This window comes from Macrotis lagotis, chromosome 1, assembly GCF_037893015.1.
Source record: "Macrotis lagotis isolate mMagLag1 chromosome 1, bilby.v1.9.chrom.fasta, whole genome shotgun sequence".
Taxonomy (NCBI): domain Eukaryota; kingdom Metazoa; phylum Chordata; class Mammalia; order Peramelemorphia; family Peramelidae; genus Macrotis; species Macrotis lagotis.
In genome coordinates this window covers 837,135,880-837,158,158 of record NC_133658.1, presented here as the reverse complement: position 1 = coordinate 837,158,158, position 22,279 = coordinate 837,135,880, and the positions used below count along the sequence as shown (strand labels likewise).

Below are 22,279 nucleotides of genomic sequence, written 5' to 3'. Positions count from 1 at the left end.
TTTTATTTTTGCAAGGCGGTGGAGTTGGGTGTCCTACCCAGGACCACATAGTCACTGGGTGTCTCAGTTGGGATGCGGGCTCAGGGCCTCTTAGTACCAGGGCCAATTCTCTGTCCATTGTACCACTCAGCTGACCCATAGAACACTTTTGAAGAAGAACAGAGTGAAAGGAGAGAGAAAATGGCATAAATGGGAGTGGGGAGATATGGATGGAGGGAATTACAATCAGCAATAGTATCTGAGAGAAAAAATATGGAAGTAATTTCTCTGATGGACTTTTATATATAAATATATATATATATATATATATATATATATATATATATATATATATATATATATAAAGAATGTAATCTACCCCAGAGACAGAGCTGATAGTATCTGAATACAGAGTGAAGTATGTTGTTTTTCTCTTTCTTTCTCTTATTTCTCTTATTTCTTGTGAGGTTTTTTAATTTTCATGGGGGCAAGAGGGATTATGTTTATTATATTTTGGTAATTTAAATTTTTTTTAAATATTAAAAAAAATCACCAGGCTCTTTGAATCAGGAGGGTAAGAAAAGGCATAGATTTTCATTCACAGATTGCTACAAATAGTTCGCAAGTTTGGTTCTTTGAAGAAACAGCAATAAAACAAGATTCAGTATTGTTTTGAGTTAAAGGGAGACTAAAACACAGCTGTGATTAACAGAAGTTGTGGGAAATAAAAACTAAAGTGCAAACAGGAATCCCTGATCCAGAGAGAGAGACAGAGAGACAGAGAGAGAGAGACAGAGACAGAGAGACAGAGACAGACAGAGACAGAGAGACAGAGAAGGAAGGTGGGAAATCGTGTTTTAGCTCTTTAACAAGTAAAATAGGTAAAGAAAGTAAGATTAAGCAGAAAGTGACAGTTACAAGATGAGCTGTGAAGAAATAGCAAAGGCAATTAAGAAAGGAAACAAGGGAAACAAATATAAGATGGTGTTTGAGCTTAGATCATCATGGATCCAGTTGCATAGAGCTAGGAACACATGGCTTCAACAGCATGGAACTGGGATCACATAGATCCAGCATGGAGAAAGGAAGGGAAAAGGGAATTGGGCAGCTGCCTGGCCAAACTGAGGGCCCAGTCAAACCTCTTTAACTGCATTTTTTGTGATGGGAGGAACCACTTTAAGGAGAAGTTTAATATATATTTTTTTTAATGAGTAGCATACACTATACATGCAACAGGGATAATCCTTAAAGAGTAACTAATACTTAAAATAAGGTTGTATCCACTGAGTATGAGTAGTATTCAGTGTTCCCAAGGGCATGACTTCAGTTAAGTCCAGAGTGTAATGGGGTTTGCAATAGTCAATAAAGAATACAGAACACTTTAACAGTACTGAAAAAATTACAAAATTTACTTCCATTACAAAAAAGAAATTATCATATGTCTCTGCACCCAAATTTCTACTGCTTCATTCTAACTCATAGAAATACTTTGGGCAGAAACAGGAAAATGTCCCTGTTTTCTCATGAATGGAAATAATTATTTGAGGGCAGACCAGAAGACCAAATGTCTTGGGAAACGTTAAGTTCAACTCATCTGAAATCCTAATCACAATATTTGATTTTGCTCAGGAGGACCTGAGTTCAATTCCAGCCTCAAACACTTCATATTTACTGTGACACTGGGCAAATCATTTAACCTTGATTGTCTTGTATCCAGATCCATATCTGGCCACTCATCCTGATCTATATCTGACCATTAGACTCGGATGGCTGTGGAGGAGAAAGTGAGGCTGTGACTTAGCACAGTACCCCCTTCACTCATATCCAATTCAATTGCATGTTACCTCCCTGAGGTCATGATCTTTTTAGACCACAAAGGACAAACAACAATAATTTTATTTAGCCCTGAGGACATTTTAGGCATAAGGAAGTGTGATACTTCAAGCACAATTGATATCAGACATAGAGCCTGGAAAGCTTGCCCCAAGACCATTGTTGTGGCTACTCCTCAGAGTGATTACTGAAATCTAGCTCTCCAAATCCCCTTCTCCTCTGGAGGAATCTGGTTCCAGTGGCTAAATATGAATCAGAACTACTTGAGATGGCCCAGGATACAATGGGAGACCTTGGTCTTTTTAAGCTAAGGTCTTTAACAGGTCTCAGTTTAAAACAGGCAGCTCCCGTTCAGTGTTTAAGGGAGTAAGAAAGAAATGAAGCAAATTTTGCCTCTTTTGAAAAGTCAAAAAAATAAAAGAATCAAACCCTCCACGTTTCTGATGAAGTAAATAGGAACAATTGCTATTTACATTCACTCAGAGCTAATCAGGGACCAAACAATGCCCAGATAGGGTTTGCCAGAGAAGTGTATAAGTTGGCCAATCAACGAAAACCAGAGTGATTTGGGATCCCAAGGAGAGAAGCAGAAATAGAAAAGGTATGGAAGGAGGAAAGATGAAGAAATAGAAAGAATAAGAGATATTAGAGAGGGAAAGAGATGAGAAAGAAGAGATAGGGAGGAAATTGAGAGAAATATGAAACAAGACAGAGAGGAGAAGATTAGCAAAAGCAAGTTAGAAGAGATGAGAGAGCATTTAGGTTATAGAAAACAAGGGGGGAAAAGTGAAAAAAAAAAACCATGGTGAGATGGCACAGTAGGAAAGAAAGTTTGAAAGATAATGTATCCAATAGGCAAAGACTATCTCTCCACACTTCTGTAGTTCTTTCAGGCCCACTTAATGAGAACCATATCCCCTAACTCTCATTTCCAATAATGATGAACCAGTTCAAGATAGTGTTAAGTTTTTTCATCTGATCCCCTGAAAAATCTTTCTCTAGGGGAAGAATTCTCCAAATATTACCTGAATTTCTTGAGCTCTTTATTGGTCAGCTCTTCTATGTATTGCAATACTCTGCAACAGATAGTCTCAATCATATCTAACCAGGGCTAGACTCAATAACCTCTAGTAGAAAAATTCAAATCTTATAAGTAACCTGGTGTCAACAGGCTAAGACCACTTTAATCTCTTACCCCTTTATTCACTATTTGTTTACTATTTGATTTTCTGGGTGATCTTTAATCAAAACCTTCAGCTCTAGGACAGTGCAAAAAACTCCTTATTAAGGAGGGAGCTCAGGAAAGTCCAAATTTTTAGTACTCCATGGCTTCCTCCCCCTCTAGTTTCCACTCATAATCCCTTTCTCATATTCTGAATCTTACTCATTTATGCTAGTTTACTCTTCATTCTTTCTGAGATTTTCTAAACTACACAATCTCAAACACTTCTATAATCCTATAGATCTCAGCACAGGAGAGAAATAGAAAGTTTGGAGTCAGGGGGAAGGGAGGGGGTCCAAACAGACCAAGAGATCTGTCCCAATAAGCAAGAGTTCAGGTTGTGATTAAGAATATACAATTTCACTTCCCAATCATAAATTCTTAAGGGGTCTATCATACCACTCAGTGAGAGGTTGTAGAACTAGGATTATATGAGATTCCTAAGGAGGCAAAGAAGGCCTTGAATCTGGGACTAAGAAAGAGCTGGAAATTCAGAGACGTGGGTTTGAATGCTATTCCTGGATATGACCAGGTGCATTGCCTTGGGCAATAGTTTCATCATTCTGGACCTCAATTTCCTTAAATATAATATATACATTAACACACACAATACATTGAGTTTTACAAAAGTTTACAAAAAATACATTTTTATTTGAGACATAACAATCTTGACCTTAATTCCCTCAACTATGATATAATAATAATGTATATATGTATATATATATATATATATGTATATATATATATATAAAATGCTTTGAGTATTTCAAAGGCCTTTACATACATTTTCCCATTTGCTCTTCACAACAACCTTATCAACTTAAGTGCCACATGCATGATGAAAGTGAATCTGAGAGGTCTAATAAATTGCCCAGAGTAGAGGAAGTATTCAAACCCAAGTCCTATCTGATTCTTAAGTACAGTATTCTTTCAAGTAATTTCTGCTGTACTAACTAGATAAGTTCCAAAGTTCTTTCCAGCACCAAATTCTCATTCTTGATGAGCAGGAGAAAAATCTGCATGTTTCTCTCAATTATAAAATGCTATTATTTGCAGAAACTGTGTTCAATCTTCATGCAGAATAGATTAAAAATTCTAGGGACCTTAGTTGAAAAAGGGATATGTGGGGGCTCTAATATTTTATCCATAGCTATATTCACATCTATAAAATACCAAATTTTTACATCCTTTTGTTCGCATGTTGCTTCAATATACTTATCTTGATATTTCCCTTTTCTTAGTATCTTAAGCTCCTTTTTTTCCCTTTTCACAAAATTCATAGTGATCTTGACACCTTTAAGCTGGATCTCAAATCCAGTTTACTCAGTTTTACTAATTTAAGTTCAATCAGAGCAATCATATTCCCTAATCTCAATTCTCATTGCCTTTAGATGATCTCTATGAAAGAAGGAAAAAAGGAAAGAAAGAAGGGAGAGAGAAAAGAAAGAAGAGGAGGAAATGGAAAGAGGAAAGAAGAAATGGTGGGAAAAATAGTAAGGAAAATAGGAAGGAAGAAAAAACAAAAAAAGTAAAAAAGCAAAATAACCGGGAAAATGATGTACAAAATGACTACAAACAAAATGTAAAAAGTGAATGTTATGAAATTATGCCTTTTCATTTCTTCTTTGCAGGTGTGAACTATTAATTTGGCCCTTTTAAAATGATCCTTGAGAAACAGATCAAAAGATAGAAATTTAGATTTTAAAAATGTCAATTTAAGAATAAAGGATTGCCTTCATGATCCCATCAAGATGGCTCTTAAGACTATTTCTTCAGGTTTTGAAAGTCTTTAGGATAATGGATAGGGCACACCATTTACTATAATCCTTGATATTCCACTCCCTGTCTCATCCTGAGTTGCTTCCCCCAACCCTTCCTGGATTGCTTTCACCCCTTCCTATGTTGGATGTGGGGCATACCCTTCTTTGACTGGATAAGTTAGAAGTAATATTTCAGATCCTGCCTTCTGAGAATCAAAATTATAAAAATGCCTACAATAGAGCTCCTTTTTGAGGTTTGATTTGTTTTTTTGACTCTATAACTAGAGCATCCCATGATGCATGTATAACCAATGGATATAGAGAAATATTAACAAATGTACTAAACCTAAATCTGTTTTGCTCTTTCATTAAGGCCAAAATTTGGAAATTAACATTTGTCCCTTAATAGGACAAACTCTGAAGGTAATCATGTATATAATCTAATCATAATATTTATGGCCAAAACTCATTGCGGACTCCTCATTTTGGGGACCAACTATATATGGAAAACAATGCAAACAGTGTCAAAATTGTTAGCTTTTTGGTGAACTTTTTCTTAGCTTTGGTGAACTTTTTCTCCTCTTATTTATTTTCTTTTTATGGGGGTAGGTCCTTTGGAAAACACATGGGGGTCCAATGAGAAATGGGAGCTACACAAAAGCAAAAGATATCAATAAAGTTTATTGCTTTGAAAAGTTGCCCTAGGACTAATAAGGGATACTGATTCTTTTCTGTATTCAATTTTCTCCTTTATTAAAGAAAAATAAAATATTTTCATTATCTACCAATATTCAGAGGAAATTGTTTTACATTTTACAAATGTAGCTTTACCTTTAGTCTCATTGAGAATATCATGTCTCAAAGCCTTTGAGACTAAAGGTAAAGCTACATTTGTAAAATGTAAAACAATTTCCTCAGATTATTGGTAGATAATGAAAATATTTTTATCACTCTTTAATAAGGGAGAAAATAGACATGGAAAAGAATTTGAGTAATCTCAATTCAATTCTATAAAATGAAATTCAATGAACATTTCTTGTTTGTTAGTTGTTGTTGGGTTTTTTTTTTTTTTTAGTTTTTGCAAGGCAATGAGGTTAAGTGATTTGCCCAAGATCACACAACTAGGTAATTATTAATTGTCTGAGGCTGAATTTGAACTCAGGTCCTCCTGACTCTAGGGCTGATGCTCTATCCACTAGCTGCACCACCTAGCTGCCCCTAAAACCCCAGTCATGTTTCTTTTTTTTTTTTAAGTTTTTTTTGCAAGGAACATTTCTTTAGTATCAACTGATTGGCAGCACTGGGGATAGATAACAGAAATGGTCCCTATACTTAAGGTGCTTACTTTCCACTGGAGAGGACAAAACACATGCACAAAGTAGTAGAGACAAAGGACTTTGAGCAGGGAGGTGAGGCACAACATCACATTGAAGCCCCATTGGTTTGCAAAAGGCCATTTACCCCAGCAACCAGATCTGATTTAATTTTCTTTAGTATCCAGGAGAATTTTACTCAGATTATATAGAGGAGGTCTGGGTTGATCTTCTTTTTCCCTTCCCATGACAACAGTAGTATCTCTCACTGTCAGGATACAGTAAGTTTTATCTTGAAGGGCAGAGACCTTGTCCAGACCTTACCCTCCACATTCATTTAGAATCTTGCCTACATTATAAAGTCCTCTGTGAATCACAAAAGCATATGAGTTATAATGATTAATATTACCCATGTGAGAAAGGTAATTCGATTTGGTGGACAATGGGCAAGCCTCAGAGTCAGTCCTGCCTCTGACACTCCTGACTGGGTAAGCCTGGAGAAATCCAACTTCTCTGTCCCAGGATACTCTCTAAAACTATAAGGAGCAAGACAGTTTCACATTTTCACCAATAGAGAGGCTTTACTTATTATTAAATCTCTCTATTATTGATATCATAGATCTTCAACCCAGAAAATAAAAGATATGATAAATGAATAGCATAACAAAAACCTGAGCCAGGAAGCCATATCATAATTCAGACTAGACTCACTAGGAGTGTCAGGAGCCTTTGCAGTGTGATTTGAGGGATATCAAAACATGCCACTAGCCTCACATATCACCTTCATTTCCCTATCAGTATCTAGGGACCCATATATTCTGATATTCTCTGAAGATAAGTTGTACTTGGATAAGTCTAAAAGGAACTTGGTTCCCTAAGGTTGCTGAATCATAGGCTGTATCTATGAGTAGAAGTCTCCTTTTCCCAAGGACTTTAGAACCCTTGAGTAGGGCCCTGAGGTCATGGAGCACTTACTATTTGCTGGCACTGTGCTAATCACTAGGAATACAGAGGCAAAAATGATAAATTTTTTTTCTACTCAAAACTGTTTTTCCCCTTTACATTCTATCAGGAAGTCATTGTACACATAAGAAAATATGTACACATAATACAAAACAAATGACTAAATTTTGGTGGTAAAGGCACTGAAACAGCTGGAGAGATCAGGAGAGGATTTTTATAGGTAGTGCTTGAGCAGAGTTTTAAAGCAAATAATGGAGTCTAAGAAACAGAGGTAAGTGAGAAATGAATTCCAGGCATGGGAGACAGAGTATAGGCATGGAGATAGGAGATGGAATGTCCTGTGATGAATAGCAAGAAGTTTATTTTACTTGGTTTTCAAAATGTGGGAAAGGGGCTAAGATGTAATAAGGTAGACTTGGGTCAGGTTGGAAAATTTTGGTGTCTCTGAGAGCACAGAGAAGTAGATAGATGAGAAAAGTTTTGTGACAATACAAATGAGAAAAGAAATAGTTAAGATTTAAAACTGATTATATATGAGAAGTGATGGACAGTAAGGAGTGAAGTATAATGTCAGACCTATGGCCTTGAATAATTAGAATACTAGAGGTTCTCTTAGCAGAAACATGAAAATTCAGAAAGGAGGAGAATTTGGAGGGTAAATTAAATGAGTTTAAATTTGTATAGGTTGAATTTGACATATAACTGACATTCAATTTGTTGCCATGTATAGCAGGTAAATATGCATATAGTCATATATACATGTGTGTTTTCTACATGCCCATGTTTAAGTACACAGATATGTATAAGAATAGTTATTATTCAATAAAGATTTACTAAGTGCCAAGTATGTATGTCAGGCACTATGCTAAGCACTGAGGACACAAAAAGTGACAAAAGACAGTCCTTTCCTGCACAGAACTGACAATCTAGTTGGAGAAATTAGCATCCTTTTTGTTCAGATGAGCTACCTAGAAGTTAAATAGAAAAATAATGAAGAGAGGGAAGTCACTAGCATTGAGAGGTGTTAGGAAAAACCTTAATGTAAAAGATATTATTTTAGTTGGGATTTAAACCAAATCAGAGAGATCATGAGGAGGTGAGGAGGTAAAAGTATTCCAGGCAAGATGAAAGTCAGAGAAAATGCCAAAAAGTTAATGATGGAATGTCTTATTCATGGAAAATGGCAGGTCAATGTTACTGGATGGAAGAGCATACTATATCTCTCTTGAATTGTTCCATTAGCCTCCTCATAGTCAGCATCTCATCTCAAATCTCCCCCTTCTCCAACTACAAGACTACTACTACAAAAGTGACATTACTTCTAACTTCAGTACAGTGTAGGTCTGACCATTTCACACTATTACAAAGCAAGGACGCTGTCTTGACTTCCTACAGGGTATATCATCTGCTATAACCCACAAGACTTTAATTTGATTCACAAAGTAGTCCAGGTTTTTGAAGCAATTCTAGGACCCCCCCCCCCCACAATAAACAATCTAAGGTCCAGGATGAGAGATGGGGGGAAAAATAATTGAGCATGGACTTCTGCATTGGCAGTGGTTACTGACCTGAGGAGGCTTGAAGAGTCGGGGCAGGAACTAATCCAAGATCCTCTACAGAAAATAAAAGCAGAAAATAATTAGAGACCCATCTGTGGCCTAAATAGATACATGGGAACTGAAAGCAGCAATGGAGCTGGAGGAAAGCATTAAGAAATAGATTTCAGTTTGGGCCCTGAGGAGATAGAAGGAAATGTGCTAGGTCTCAGCACCATTTACAACACAAATTAAGTCTTGTGAACTGATACAAGCACAATAAAATGATTTGTAAAATTTGAAAGGTTAACTACATGAAATAGTGAATTAAGTCCCAAGCATTTATGAAGCCATAATGATGTACCAGGCACTCCTATACCAAAGGCAGGAGACAACCTGTTCAGGAGGAGAAATCATTTTCAGAAGACTTCCTAAAGGAAGTGGGGATTGATCTGAGTCTCAGGAAAGTGGGAGGATCTTCTGTATTGCCCAGATGGAGAAAAGGAGATCTAAGACTCTCTTCTCTCTAGTTTGGCTTAATGTACTTGTTCTGCTGGTTCTTGTCTTTGAATTCTAAGTGATTAAATGAGCAGTTTAACTTTTTAATGATTGTCTTCAGATGTTCAAACTGGAGACACACCAGACATAATTCATTAAGTGTTTATTAAGTAGCTATGTAAAACCCTGGGTTAGGAGCTACCGATACAAATATAAAAATGAAATGGTGCCTGCCCTGGAGAACCATTCTTCAGAGACTGAGTGAGCATAAGGTAATTTTGATCTGGGAGAAGCCCTAGAAGATTACAAGGAAAGAAAGAGGAAAGAAGAAAAGTAGAAAGAATGGAAGTTCCCGGAGCTGTCCAAGGGGCGGGGGGTGTAAGTCTCAGCCCTTACCCTTCTGGGCTCGCTCCCACAGCTCCCTCAGGCCCATCTTCTCCCAGATGCTCAGAGCCAGCTCCCAGGCCTCTTGCTGTCCACGAGCACCCACCAAGAGATCGACCACTTTGGTGCGATCGGCCCCCTCCAGGCGGCCCCGGGGGATGTGGTCCACCGCGTAGACCAGCTTGAACTTCTCCAGCTCCTCTGACGTCAGGTGCTCCAAGTGCCAAAGCAGCCGGGCACGGACAGTCTCCGACATCGCGGCCCCCTCCCCTGCCCTGCCTCAGACTAAGGGAAGAGAAAGTGCAAGTGAAAAGGTCCGGGGCAGGCATTTGCAATAGGTCTAGGTCACGCGCTGGAAACTCGGAGCCAGAAAGCCCGGACCGGGCGCCACCGAGGATGTTTTATTCCCCCTTGGCCACAAGCCAAAGGCAGAAGAGGAGAAGCTTCTCAGCTGCACTGCTAACGCTTCTGAACTACTCCCAGCACCAGGTCGGAGGAGCCTGGGGATGAAACGGGGGAGTGGAGCCTGTATGCCCCACCCCCCACTCCACATAGTCCGAATATTTTCATTTTTCTCGACCTAGTGACGGAATCTGAGGGCCTGGGTTCAAACCCCAGCTTTGACAATTACTTTTGCTATTGCCTTAAACAAGTCACAACCCCGATAGGCTTCAGTTTCCCCATATGTAAAATGCAGGACAGAAATTAGACCAAATGGCCTCTGCCGCTGGCCTCTGCCAAATGGCTCTCTGCCTTTTCACAGATAATTAATAGAAAGGGATTCCTAAAACTTAATTGAACTGAATTTCAAATTTCTTAATAGTTGCTTCCTCTCCTGACCCTTTCACCTCTACATCTGTGATCCAATAATCAGTTAGTTCTTTTCCTCAATATAGATCACCTAGTGTTCTTCCTGCTAATGGGTATCCTAATTGTGTTCTCTTCCTTTATTACTGTAACTAAACGTTTCTAGAACTAGGTAGGAGGGAGCTTTGGAGTTGAGCTTTGAAGAAAACTTTGTAACCTCAGTATGTGGTCTAACAGGAGTTGCTTATGGACCAACATGTCTGTGTAAAGTAGTGATTTAGATACTTCTGAACTTTTTATGAGCCCATTTGGGATTTCCTTGGCAAAGTTACTGAGGTGGTTTATGATTTTGTTCTCCGGTTGTTTTTATTGAAGAGGAACTGAGGCAGAGTTAAGTGATTTGACCAAGATGACAGACTCAGTAAGACTGAGGACAGATTTGAACTCAGGGAGATGATTCTTCTTGACTTCAGTTTGGGGACCCTATCTACTTGGTGCCATCTATCTTCCTTGTATAAAATTTGAGTTCTTTGAAGTGAACCCAGGAAATTACAAAGGCAGGAACTCCCTTTTGTTGCACCTAAGTACAACAAAGTTGCATTTTTGTTTGTTTTTATTTTGTTTTGTTTTTGGTTGAGTAATAGTGGAAGAAAACATGCTCAGAGAAGGGTTGGGGGCCTTTGCTGGAGTGGGGATTGGAGTTATGACTGGCAAGAGAGATAATGAAGAATTAGTAAATTCTTATTATGAAAATCCTTCAGATCACAATATGCAATCAGTTGCCAAATCATGATGTTTCTAACTATACAGAGGTTCTCTCATCTATCACCTGCTCTGTATTGGAAAGTTAATAACCTCCACACTTCAAGTCTCTCACTCCTCCAATCCATCCTTCCTATTGCTGCTGCCAGTGATAGCTCAAAAAAAGTCTGTCTGTGTCATTATTCAAAATCTCCAGTGACTCCCCATTGCCTCTAGGATGATAGAAGTACTTGTATTTGGTACTTATTTTGTAACCTATTCCTTCGGAGAGCAAAAATAATGATATTGTATGTTTTAGGCACAAGTTTTTCAGAAACAATCTTTTTTTAAAAAAATTATCATATTCAGTATTAAAGCCCGAAGAGAGATATTCAAACCTGAAATGTTTGTATATAACTCTGAACCACAAAGTGATTTTAGATAACGTTAATGCGAATAGTCAACAAAGAGAGAATCACAGCATATTGTCAGTCAAATAACATTAATTCAGCTGAATGTATTTCTATATCTTCTACAGAGGAATAAAATAACAAACCAACAAAAATCCTGTAAGAGTTTTGACATGCTATACTGGCTGAATTCAGAAATTCATTTGTTAAACTTTTCTATTTTCAAATCATGCTTCAAACTGTTTTCAGATGAAGTTTTTCTTTTTCCCTCTCCCCAACTCCTGCCCCAGTGAATCTCTTTTGTGTATCTCCATCAAGCAGGATTTTCCTCTTCCAAATTCCCTCATCAGCCATGGAAGAAGGGTCCCTGCAGTACTGAACTGAACAGCTCCTGCCACCAGGGATGATTAAATTTGTAGTGATTTTGGAGGTTTACGATCTTTTTGCACTCTCAGGCAGATTATCTAATACATCTATTAAACAAAGGAGCATAGTGAACAGAGTTTCATTGTTTATTATCAAACATAAGGCTTATTGAGCCTGATCTTTGTCTATGAAAAATTTGCAGAAATACTTTCATCTTCAGAGAATCCAAGAATCTTCTACAGGATGTAGGTTTTCAAATAGAATATCACATTTCCCTAGAGTAGTGAGTCTTGTGATGATCAGAACAGTAGACTCAGGAAACATGGTTTTCCTCAATAAACTACTTATGAGGATGAGCACTGGATGCTGTGGATTCCAATCTTTACACCCTTCACAGCAGAATTTCAGTTCATCCAAACCATCAAAGGTAAACAGAAAGTTTTCTAGCTAGGAGAGGATTTCTGTGGTGGAACCCTCCAGATAAGGTCAATAATTAGTAATCAACTCAATAAATCTTGTTTTTTTTCTCTCAGATGATTCATTTTTCTGCAAGTGAGATAGAAAACAGTGAAACTTGTCCTGGTAGAGATTTCTCTTTGCCAAGTCCAATAGGAACTTTCTGACCAGTGTTGTTTTCCCAATCCCAGCATCAATCTGAATATGGTATCTTCTCTTCCCATCTGATCAAATAAAAATACCATCTCTGGAAGATGACTTTGATTTTCCATTATCTTAGCATGTTCCCTTCCATGGACTAGGAGTTCATGTTCTTTTTGCTCTCTGTGGCAATATTCTTGTAGAAGCAATGACTTTGTGGAGCTGTTATATAAATTTTAAGATTCAATACATAGCATTCCATTCCCTCATGATCTGGAATTTCTTTAAAATTCAGTTTCTGTTACCTATGTCAGTGAGATGAAAAATATAAAAAAAAAACACAGATCGATGTTAAGAAGAAACTCTAGAGATAAGCAAATCCTCTATAATTAGATTATGAGATCATAGTGGATTCTTTAGGAACTTCCCAGATCAGCCTTTTCGATGGTGTTCCTCGGGGAGACAATTGAATAAAAGAATCAGAATCTCAGAATATTGAGTTTTAATAAATGTTAGGAGTTATCTTATCCAATATTTACCTATAGTTACAATTCCCATGTACACACCATCCCTGACAAATACTCATCTAAATCTCTTTGAGACCTCAATTGATATGGATATTATTAAATGAGGAAATCTATTCTATTTTTGGAAAACTCTAATTGTTATAGTTTTCCCTCTTTTTTTTAGGTTTTTGCAAGGCAAATGGGGTTAAGTGGCTTGCCCAAAGTCACACAGCTAGGTAATTATTAAGTGTCTGAGGCTGGATTTGAACTCAGATGCTCCTGACTCCAAGGCCAGTGCTCTATCTACTGCACCACCTAGCCACTCCAGTTTTCCCTCTTTCAAATCTGAAATCTCTTCTCAATAAGTCCTCCCTGGTTGTGCCAAAATGGAGACTCTTCTACCAACTTTGTAATGATTACCATCTGAGGATATAAGGATAATGGAACTGGAATTATGCCTCAAATTCAGCACTACCCATCCTGTTCCCAGGGAAAACACACAGCACTACCACATCTCCCTGTGGATATATGTTCTCCAGGCAAAAACCCAGAAAAAATTCCGGGCTAAATGGCATCAGTTACTTTTTTATCCTCTTTAAATTTAGGTAAATTTTAATTTAGGTAAAATTTTCCTCAGTGTGGGCTATTTTGCTCACAGGCATATGGTTAACTTGAAAGGAAATGCTCCTTTCCAAAAGTTATAACCTGAGTGCTAGAAGTGAACTCACCCAGAATATCCTCACTAGATGTTACATATGGTAGTTCCACAAATGACTCTAAATGAGGCATTGACTGTCTCTGAATGAATACCTTCACATTAGTGATTATTCCTTTCTACTATAAGACTCACTACATTACTCAACTAGTTGTGCTATGTGATGGATTAATGACCTTTGAACTCCCTTCTAGTTCAGAATGCCAGGATTCCATGATTTTATGATTGCCCTAATTTACCCTCACAGTTCATTTAAAAGTCAACAATCATTTATTAAACACCTACTGTGTATCAGCCACTGTGCTAAGGATTGTTGAAACAAAGGCAAAAGACAATTCTTGGTCTCAAGGAGCTTATAGTCTAATGAAGGAGAAAACAAATAAACAACCAAGTATCACTATGTATAAACTGTATATAAACAGAATCCATACAGGATAAGCTGTAGATGTCAATAAAGGGAAGGTGAAAAAAAGAATGGCTTCTTGAAGAAGGTGAAATATTTGCTAGCACCTGGTCCAGGAAAACCCACCACCAGAGATGAGGAGGGAGAACATTTCAGGAAGTGAAAGTGGTCAGATTCTGGAGAGAGAGAGCATTTTGTTTGAAGAACAGCAAAGAGGCTACTGACAGTGAAGCATCATTTACCTTGGCAGTCAAACATTTTATATTTGATCCTGGAGATAATGGGGAATCAATTGAGTTTATCGACTAAGGGGAGACATGGGCAGACCTCAGTTTTAAGAAACAGGGGTTCTAAACCAAAGTTCTCTGAAATTTCACTTCATTTCAAGATTACTGGTTCTCTCTTTAATTCTATGTTTTATTTTATTTCTTTATAACCATGGCACGGTATCTGGCAAATAGTTGATACTTATTAAATGTTTATTGACCTGCTGATCACACTGCTAAGAAAGTTCAGGATCTCCAAAAGTGACCATAATACCATATGGAGAGATCAAGTAGGGCAGCAAGAGATAATAGAAAATTTTCTGAATTAGAATTCATTGAAATTCTTGCTCTGAAAATTTTAATCTATGTGACTTTCAGTAATTCTTTCAAACTCTCTGAGTTTCAGTTTCCTTGTATATAAAATGAGGCTGCTAACAATATTTGTATGATGCACCTGTTCATGGGATTTAGGACTAGAAAGGACTTGATATATCATTTAGGTATCCTGGTCATTTTAGAGAGGGAAAAACTGAGGCCCAGGAAAGTTAAAGGTTTGCTTAACATACAAAGAACAGATCTGTTTTCCCCCTCCTGGATTTAGGGCTCTTAGGCTAGTCCATGTCAATTAAAGCTTAGTTAAGATGATTCTTTGCCAATCCAAGAGTATATTAGAAATATAAACCTCTATTATTATGAATCATTATTATATTTAGATAGCAAAATTAATAATACCTATTATGTTAATCTATTATTAGGTATATCATAAGAATCTGACCCATTTGACCCTTTTAGGACATTCATTCTATTAAGATCCATGGTGCCCAATCCCTTTATCAAGCAAATTGCTTAAAATATGACTTATTTATTCTCATTCTCTTCCTATATCAAACTCCTGATCATGACTCCTACTTCATCCAATCTTTCTCATAGGCATCTGCTTCTCTCTTCCCTAAGTCTCCCCTCCCTCATTCCAATTAAACTATATATATTTTTTCCTTTAAAATATTTTGAGGATGATTTATCACATTACTAGTAGATCAAATTTCAAATCCCATTAAAAAACCAGATTCCCAAGAGACTCCTTATAACATTGGGTAAAACTGATGACACAAGTTGTTCTTCTCAGACAAATGACGTATATTAATGAGAAAGTAGAATGCTCACAGTATATTGAATAGTAATTTGCTAGGAAAGATAACAGAGGTCAGGACAGTAAATGTGTTTCTCAGAACATTTAATTCTGGAAGGGGGTCAGGCAGTTGGAAAACATGCTTATTTTGATAGTTGATTCTGCCTCAGACCAGTGTCTCAATTTTTGTGACTTGGGAATCAGCTTTCCTGTCCAGGGTAGAGAGGGGGAAATGGAATGTGGAGTAGAAAGAGTAAAAGAGGACTGTAGGAGAATATTTCTTAAGAATGAAATGGGGGGATCAACATCCAACTCATATAATACAAGATGGCAATATAGACATTTTCTCTGATACTCATGAACTTTTAAAACCTTTTGAAAACAGAAATTATATGTCAAAGATAGAAAGTCCACCGTGCTACCGGAAGTGGAAATGGAGAAAGAGTGCTCAGTGAGCTCAGGGTCACTTTGTTTCAGGTCCTGATTTTTAAAATCTTCTGCTTAATTCTTGGTTTCCTAGACCATGAAGTCATTTGGTCTAGGAAACCAAGTCCACTTCTGGTAGCACAGTTGCTTTAGATGATGCAAAGAGATAACAAAGGTTTACATTAAAACTTATCCTAGGGGCAGCTAGGTGGCACCTGCCCCAGAATCAGGAGGACCTGAGTTCAAATCTCGTCACAGACACTTGACACTGTATGACCTTGACCAAATCAATTAACCCTGACTTTCTCATATTCAAGGTCATCTCCAGTAGTCCTGATACATACCTGATCCAGACGGTTATGAAGAGAAAGTGAGACTGGTGACTTAGCAGAGCACAGCTCATTCCAATCCAATTCAGGTGTTTGTCAAAGCATCACCTCACTGATGTCATGTTCTTCTTTGAGAACTAATGTTAAATATCATCATCCTCATCATATGGAATATAGAAACTTAAGTAATGAACAGTGGTCAAAAGCAAGATTCAAGGAAATGTCTCCCACACTAATTTTAGAGGAGTATCTCCCCATCCATTTTTAGCATCAGCTTTAGACTTAAACTCTGTTATTAATTCATATGATCTAAATATAGTTTCTGTAATTGAGAGGGATATTCCCAGATCAGACCAGAAGACCAAATGTCAGATGGAATGTGAACCTATGTGCATAAAGTTGTCATTTTTATTCTGGGATTTTGAATGACACACCTCATTCTCTGTCAGTGGTCCCATTTAGAGTGTTATTCCCCTTACTACTGTTTCTGATTCCAGCTCTTAATCCAATAAAAAATGGCAGAAACATCAAGCCCAACTCATCTAAAGTCCTTAACACAATATTTGAGGATATTTATTGAAGTGTATATAAGGAAGTATGATACTTTAAAAACAACAGATTTCAGACATAGAATCTAAAAAGTTTATGGCAAGACCATTGCTCAGGCAATTCTAATCCTAGAACAGCTCTCCTGATCACAAATCTCTTCTCTGCTCGGAAATGAGACTCACCTTATCCTGTTCCCTGATTTTCACTCTATTTCCCTACTGCTTTCCCCTCTCTTGGTCCCTGGGGAAAAAATGTGACATTTCCTCTATAGGTCAGCCTTTCCTCTCTATCTTTGGTCAGACTGGTACTTAACCTTTGACCATGCCCGGAATCTCTTCTTATCTCTGGAGATGAACAGTAAACATTTATTAATTATCTTCTGCCAAGCACTGTTTTAAGTACTGGGGATTAAAAAAAAAAGAGGAAAAATAAATTTCTTGTTCTCAAGAGGATTATAGTCTAATGGGAGTGACAAAACAAAGCAAGTTATTATCATTTCCTAGACTAGGAGGTCATTGACAGACCAATGGCCCTAAGAGCAAAAACAATCCCAATGTTTCTTCCCACTAATCCATTCTCAAGGCTCAGCTTCATTCTATTATAATAGAATAGGTTGGAATGGAATGGAATATGATGGAATGAAAAGATGGAAGTAGGAACAGAAAATGGGGGGGCAGTGTTGAGGGGATAAGTTTGAGGGAAAATGAAGGGGAAATGGAGAAAATTAAAGATATGAGAGGGAAGCAGATGGGAGAAAGGAGAAGGGAAGGAAAAAGGTAAGGGAAATGTGTAGGGAAAAGGAGGAGACAGAGAGGTGAAAGTTAGAAAAATCTAGTTAGAAAAGCAGAGAAAAAAAGTTGGATTATAGAAGACAGCAAAAAAAGGAGAAAAAAAGAGCATGGTGAGGTGGCCAAGCAAGAACAAAATGTTGGAAGATAATGTGGTTGATAATCTCTTTCCACATTTACCTATTTGTGGGATCTCTCTTTTTGTTTGCTCCCATACCTTTCTCAGGTCCATCTTCTAATATATCATGAAAGCCATATCCCATACCTCTCATTCTCCGTAAATGATGAACCATGAGTTCAGCCATGTCAGTGTTATTAGCCTTTTTCATCTGACTCCCTAAAGATCCCAAGAAATCTCTCTCTAGGGAAAGAATCTTCTGGATATAAGTTGAATTTCTTGAGACCCTCATTGTTGAACTCCTCTAAGTATTACACTAGTCTGCAGCAGACATTCTCAATCATATCTTCCCAGGTCAGTCTCAATAGCATATGGTAGGAAAAAATTTCTTATCTTGTGAGGAAATTGGGATCAACAGGTCAATACCATTTTATTGTCTACTACTTGATTCACTACTTTTTACTCCTTAATTTTCTGAGTAATTTTTATTCAATACCTCCTATTCTAATACAGTGGCAGGGACCTCCTTATTAAGGAGGGAACCTAGGCAAGTCCAAACTTTTAGTGCTTCTTCAGAGATATCACACCCCATGGTTCCTCCCCTTTAGTCTCTCACTCTAATATTCCTTTTTCTTCTTGTAATTCTTATGCATTTCTACCAGTTTACTCATCATTCTTTCTGAGATTTCCTATTTCAATTTCAAACACTTCTCCAATTCTGCAACTCTCAGTGCAGGAGAGAAATAGAAAGTAATCACAGACCAAGAGATCTGTCTCAAAAAGCAAGAGTCCAAGTGGTAATTCTGGTTCTTCTTTCTCTCTCTCTTTCCTAATCAAGATTGGCAATGGTTCTTAATATACAATTTCACTTTCCCATCATTAATTCTTAAATTTTTTTTTAATGTTTTTTGCAAGGTAAATGGGGTTAAGTGGCTTGCCCAAGGCCACATGGCACATGCTAGGTAATTATTAAGTGTCTGAGGTCAGATTTGAATTCAGGTACTCCTGACTCCAGGGCCGGTGCTCTATCCACTGCTCCACCTAGCCGCCCTGCCCCACCTCATCATTAATTCTTAAAGGGCTCATCATGCCACTGGTTGAGAGGTTGCAGAAGTGGGACCACATTAGACTCCAAGGTGGATAAAGGATGTCTGATTCTGGGAGAAAGGTTTCAGAGAATATTCATAGACAAAAGAGCAAGGAATATGGAGAGACTTGGATTTGAAACTTATTCCTGGAAATAACTAGATGGGAAATCTTGAGCAATGGTTTCATCATTCTAGATCTCAATTTCCTCAAATATAATATAAAATTGGTTAACACATTTAGTCCACTGAGGTTTACAAAGAACTTTACATACATTTCTCATCTGATCTTCATAACAATCCTACAAACTTAATTGCTTGGACAAATAGGCAGCTCAGTGGATAGAGCATTGACCGTGGAGTCAGGAGGACCTGAGTTCAAATCCAGATTCAGAAAATTAATTAAAGTCTAGTTGTGTAACCTTGGGCAAGTCACTTAATCCCATTGTCTTAAATGGGATTTTTTAAAAACTTTTTTTTTGCAAGGTAATGGGGTTAAGTGGCTTGCCCAAAGCCACACAGCTAGGTAACTATTAAGTGTCTGAGGCTGGATTTGAACTCAGGTCTTCCTGACTCCATGGCTGGTGCTCTATCCACTGCGCCACCTAGCTGCCCCCCTTTTTTTTAAAGTTAAAAAAAAAACTTTACTCCATGCATGATGAAAATAAAGCTAGGAGTGGTTTATTAAATTTCCTAGTTACAGACTAGTATGTATCAGAGGAAGGATTCAAACACAAGTCCCATTTGTCTCTTAAAATCCAATACACTTCCCAGTAACTCATGGTATGCTAGATACCAAATTCTAGCTCCAAATTCTCTCATTCTTTTTTCCCTTTGGTTTTTGCAAGGCAAATGGGGTTAATTGGCTTGCTCAAGGCTATACAACTAGGTAATTATTAAATGTCTGAGGTAATTATTAAGTGTCAGATTTGAACTTGGGTACTCCAGTGCTCTATCCACTGTGCCACCTAGCCACCCCAAAATTCTCTCACTCTTAATGAGTGAGACAAAATCTCCAGGTTTTGCTCCAACTAAAGCTCTATTATTTGCAGCAATCATCTTCAGACCACAGAAAATATATAAGGATTACATACAGCAAGGGCACTGGAGTTGGAAAAGGAGCTCAGTACTATTATAAGTTTTATCTACATAGACATTTCCATCCATATCACTTCAGATTTTTCTGTCCTTTGTTCACATGCTCCTTCAATATACTTAAAAAATGTTTCTGTCAGCTTAGTTTCTCCTTTTCCCCTCTCCCTGTTCAGTAAATAAAACAATTATATTCCAGATTCTAGAATCTCACTCCCTTTTCATGATCTCTATGAAGGCATAAAAATGGGTAGAAAACCCTGCTGGTCTGTCAGGGGTCATTTACCCCAGGAACTAGTTCTGATATAATCTTCCTTAGTGTCCCAGGAAAATTTTACTCAGATTATAACAGTGGAGCTCTGGGTTGATCTTCTTTGTCTCTTCCCGTAACCACAGTAGTGTGACTCAGTTGTGAGTATGTGGGAAGTTTTATCCTGGAAGACAAATACCCCGTCTGGGAGTGCCTGCTGTTCCAGATGTTGTTCTCCTTTGATAAAGGAAAGGGGGCTGGACTTCAACAATCTTGAAAAGCATCTCTTTGCCCTCCATGTTCAGGAATTTTCCTGCTGTATAAAGTAAACCACAAAAACAATATGACTGATTATGATTAATATTATTCATATAAGAGAAGTAGCTAAATATAGTAGATAAAAAATAAGCTTTAGAGTCAGGAGACCCAAGTTCAAGTCCTGCCTCTGATACTTCCTGGCTGGGTGAATCTGGATAAATCCAACTTCTCTATCCCAGGAAATTCTCTAAGACTCTAAGGAGCAGAACAGTTCCATATTTTCTTTGATAGAGAGACTTTAAATTATTAAATATTCACATTATTGAAATCATAGATCTCAAACCCATGAAATTATAAGGATATATGAATAACATAGCAAAAGTCTGGACTAGGAAGCCATATCATAAGGTACACAAAATTCAGACCAGACTCACTGGGAATAACAGTAGCCTTCTCAGTATGATGTGAGAGATATCAGAAAGATGAATTGGGGTATACAGAGTATTCAGGGAAGTCTAGGACATCTGATATGAAGGCTGATTTTCATCTTTTAACAACTCCAGTAAATAAATCAGGTTGAAGATAACTGACAGAGCTCAAACCTAAAGGTAAATTAGAAAAGTGTCTGCCCCAAGCTTGTGAAAATGTTTCCATTTGAATGAGTGGATATAAACAATTTGTTCCAGAGGTTCAGATAGGTGGCTGAAGTAGACACTGTGGAGTACTTGGAGTTTGGTTAGACATGGAAGGTGCCAGGGCTTTATCTGCATCTTGAATCATTGCAAGTTGTCTTGCTTTTTTTTTTTCTTGCTGCTGGACTGCAATGACTCTGGAAGATAGAATGAAGCTAATGACTTATCTTCCTTGTGTAAACCATAGACTGGAAAGTCCAAAGGTCCAGTCTAAATTGCTGTTCCTTCATTGTGAACTTCACATGACTATATATTTCCAGTATATAGAAAGTAACAGAAATATCTCCTCCCAGTAAGGATGTATACACCAGGGGAAAAGATTTTTCTTGGATAGAAGGGTGCCCTTTAAGTAATTCCGCCTTGGTCTGTTTCATTGATAGAACAAGGACATAGGAAGGACATCTGGCCATTTAAGATGTTTCCAGAACAATGTGCAAATCCAGGTTTAAACTCATTCATGTGTTGGATTTTGTCTGAGTTCCGGGAGTGGTAAGGAGTAGGAAACTTTGGAATCACCCTTACACAGGAGTATATCTGAGAAAGGACAGTCAATAAAGTGGGTGTCCTTGGTAGAGTCAATGCTTGCCAGTGAGGGGACAATTTCCTTCATGAATGTTATTACAGCAAATCCAGCTATGGCCAGTACCCACCAGGTAAATAAGTCAATAATAATGAGTCATAATCTATAGTAGCCAAAATTAGACATACAGATGAAATTCATTTGTATTTGTGCATAAGCTAAGGAGCAATTTCCATAGACAAGTGCATAGAAGTCATCCAGGTTGAATTTTGGTAACTATAGAGCTTATACCAGGAGCAGTCCAAACTCTCCTAATCAAATCCACAGTTTCCTGAATGTCGATGTAATCCACTTGATGAAAGACAGAAACAGCTAGTGATAGAAACTCCAAGGAAGCAGTGATTAACCCTCCACAGTCACCCACCCAGACCCCAGCAACCTGGTTAGTTTTAAACTATTGCTTTTACTTCCCAGTTTCAGAATTATTATAGGAGAGAGATATTGTAATCACCAGAATACAAGAGTTTAAAAATATGTGCGGTGTCTTTCAGGGTAACAGGAAGACAGACACCAAATGCATACCACAAGTCAGTTCTTACACTTTGGCTAGATGACATGCCAAGGTAAGGTCTACAAGTTCATCAGCTTGGGCAGTGTCATGGTCAACACCATGGCAGTACCAGGATAGCAAGCAGCATCTCTCATAAAAGAGCACCTGAAAGATACAAAATATTCAGTGGTTTGC

General features: G+C 37.7%; 2 protein-coding genes across 2 annotated transcripts in view; both read right to left on the bottom strand.

The window, feature by feature from the left end:
• LOC141508597 (NACHT, LRR and PYD domains-containing protein 12-like) overlaps positions 1 to 9,743 on the bottom strand; it is a 70,854-nt gene extending 61,111 nt beyond the window's left edge. Inside the window, 2 exon segments of the mRNA XM_074217378.1 lie at positions 8,639 to 8,683; positions 9,500 to 9,743. Of these exon segments, the coding sequence (XP_074073479.1) occupies positions 8,639 to 8,683; positions 9,500 to 9,743 (289 nt within the window).
• An 84-nt stretch (positions 9,744 to 9,827) lies between these two features.
• LOC141507470 (NACHT, LRR and PYD domains-containing protein 12-like) overlaps positions 9,828 to 22,279 on the bottom strand; it is a 107,523-nt gene continuing 95,071 nt past the window's right edge. Inside the window, exon 12 of the mRNA XM_074215149.1 lies at positions 9,828 to 9,987. Coding sequence (XP_074071250.1) covers positions 9,828 to 9,987 — 160 coding nt within the window. The remainder of the gene's footprint in view (positions 9,988 to 22,279) is intronic.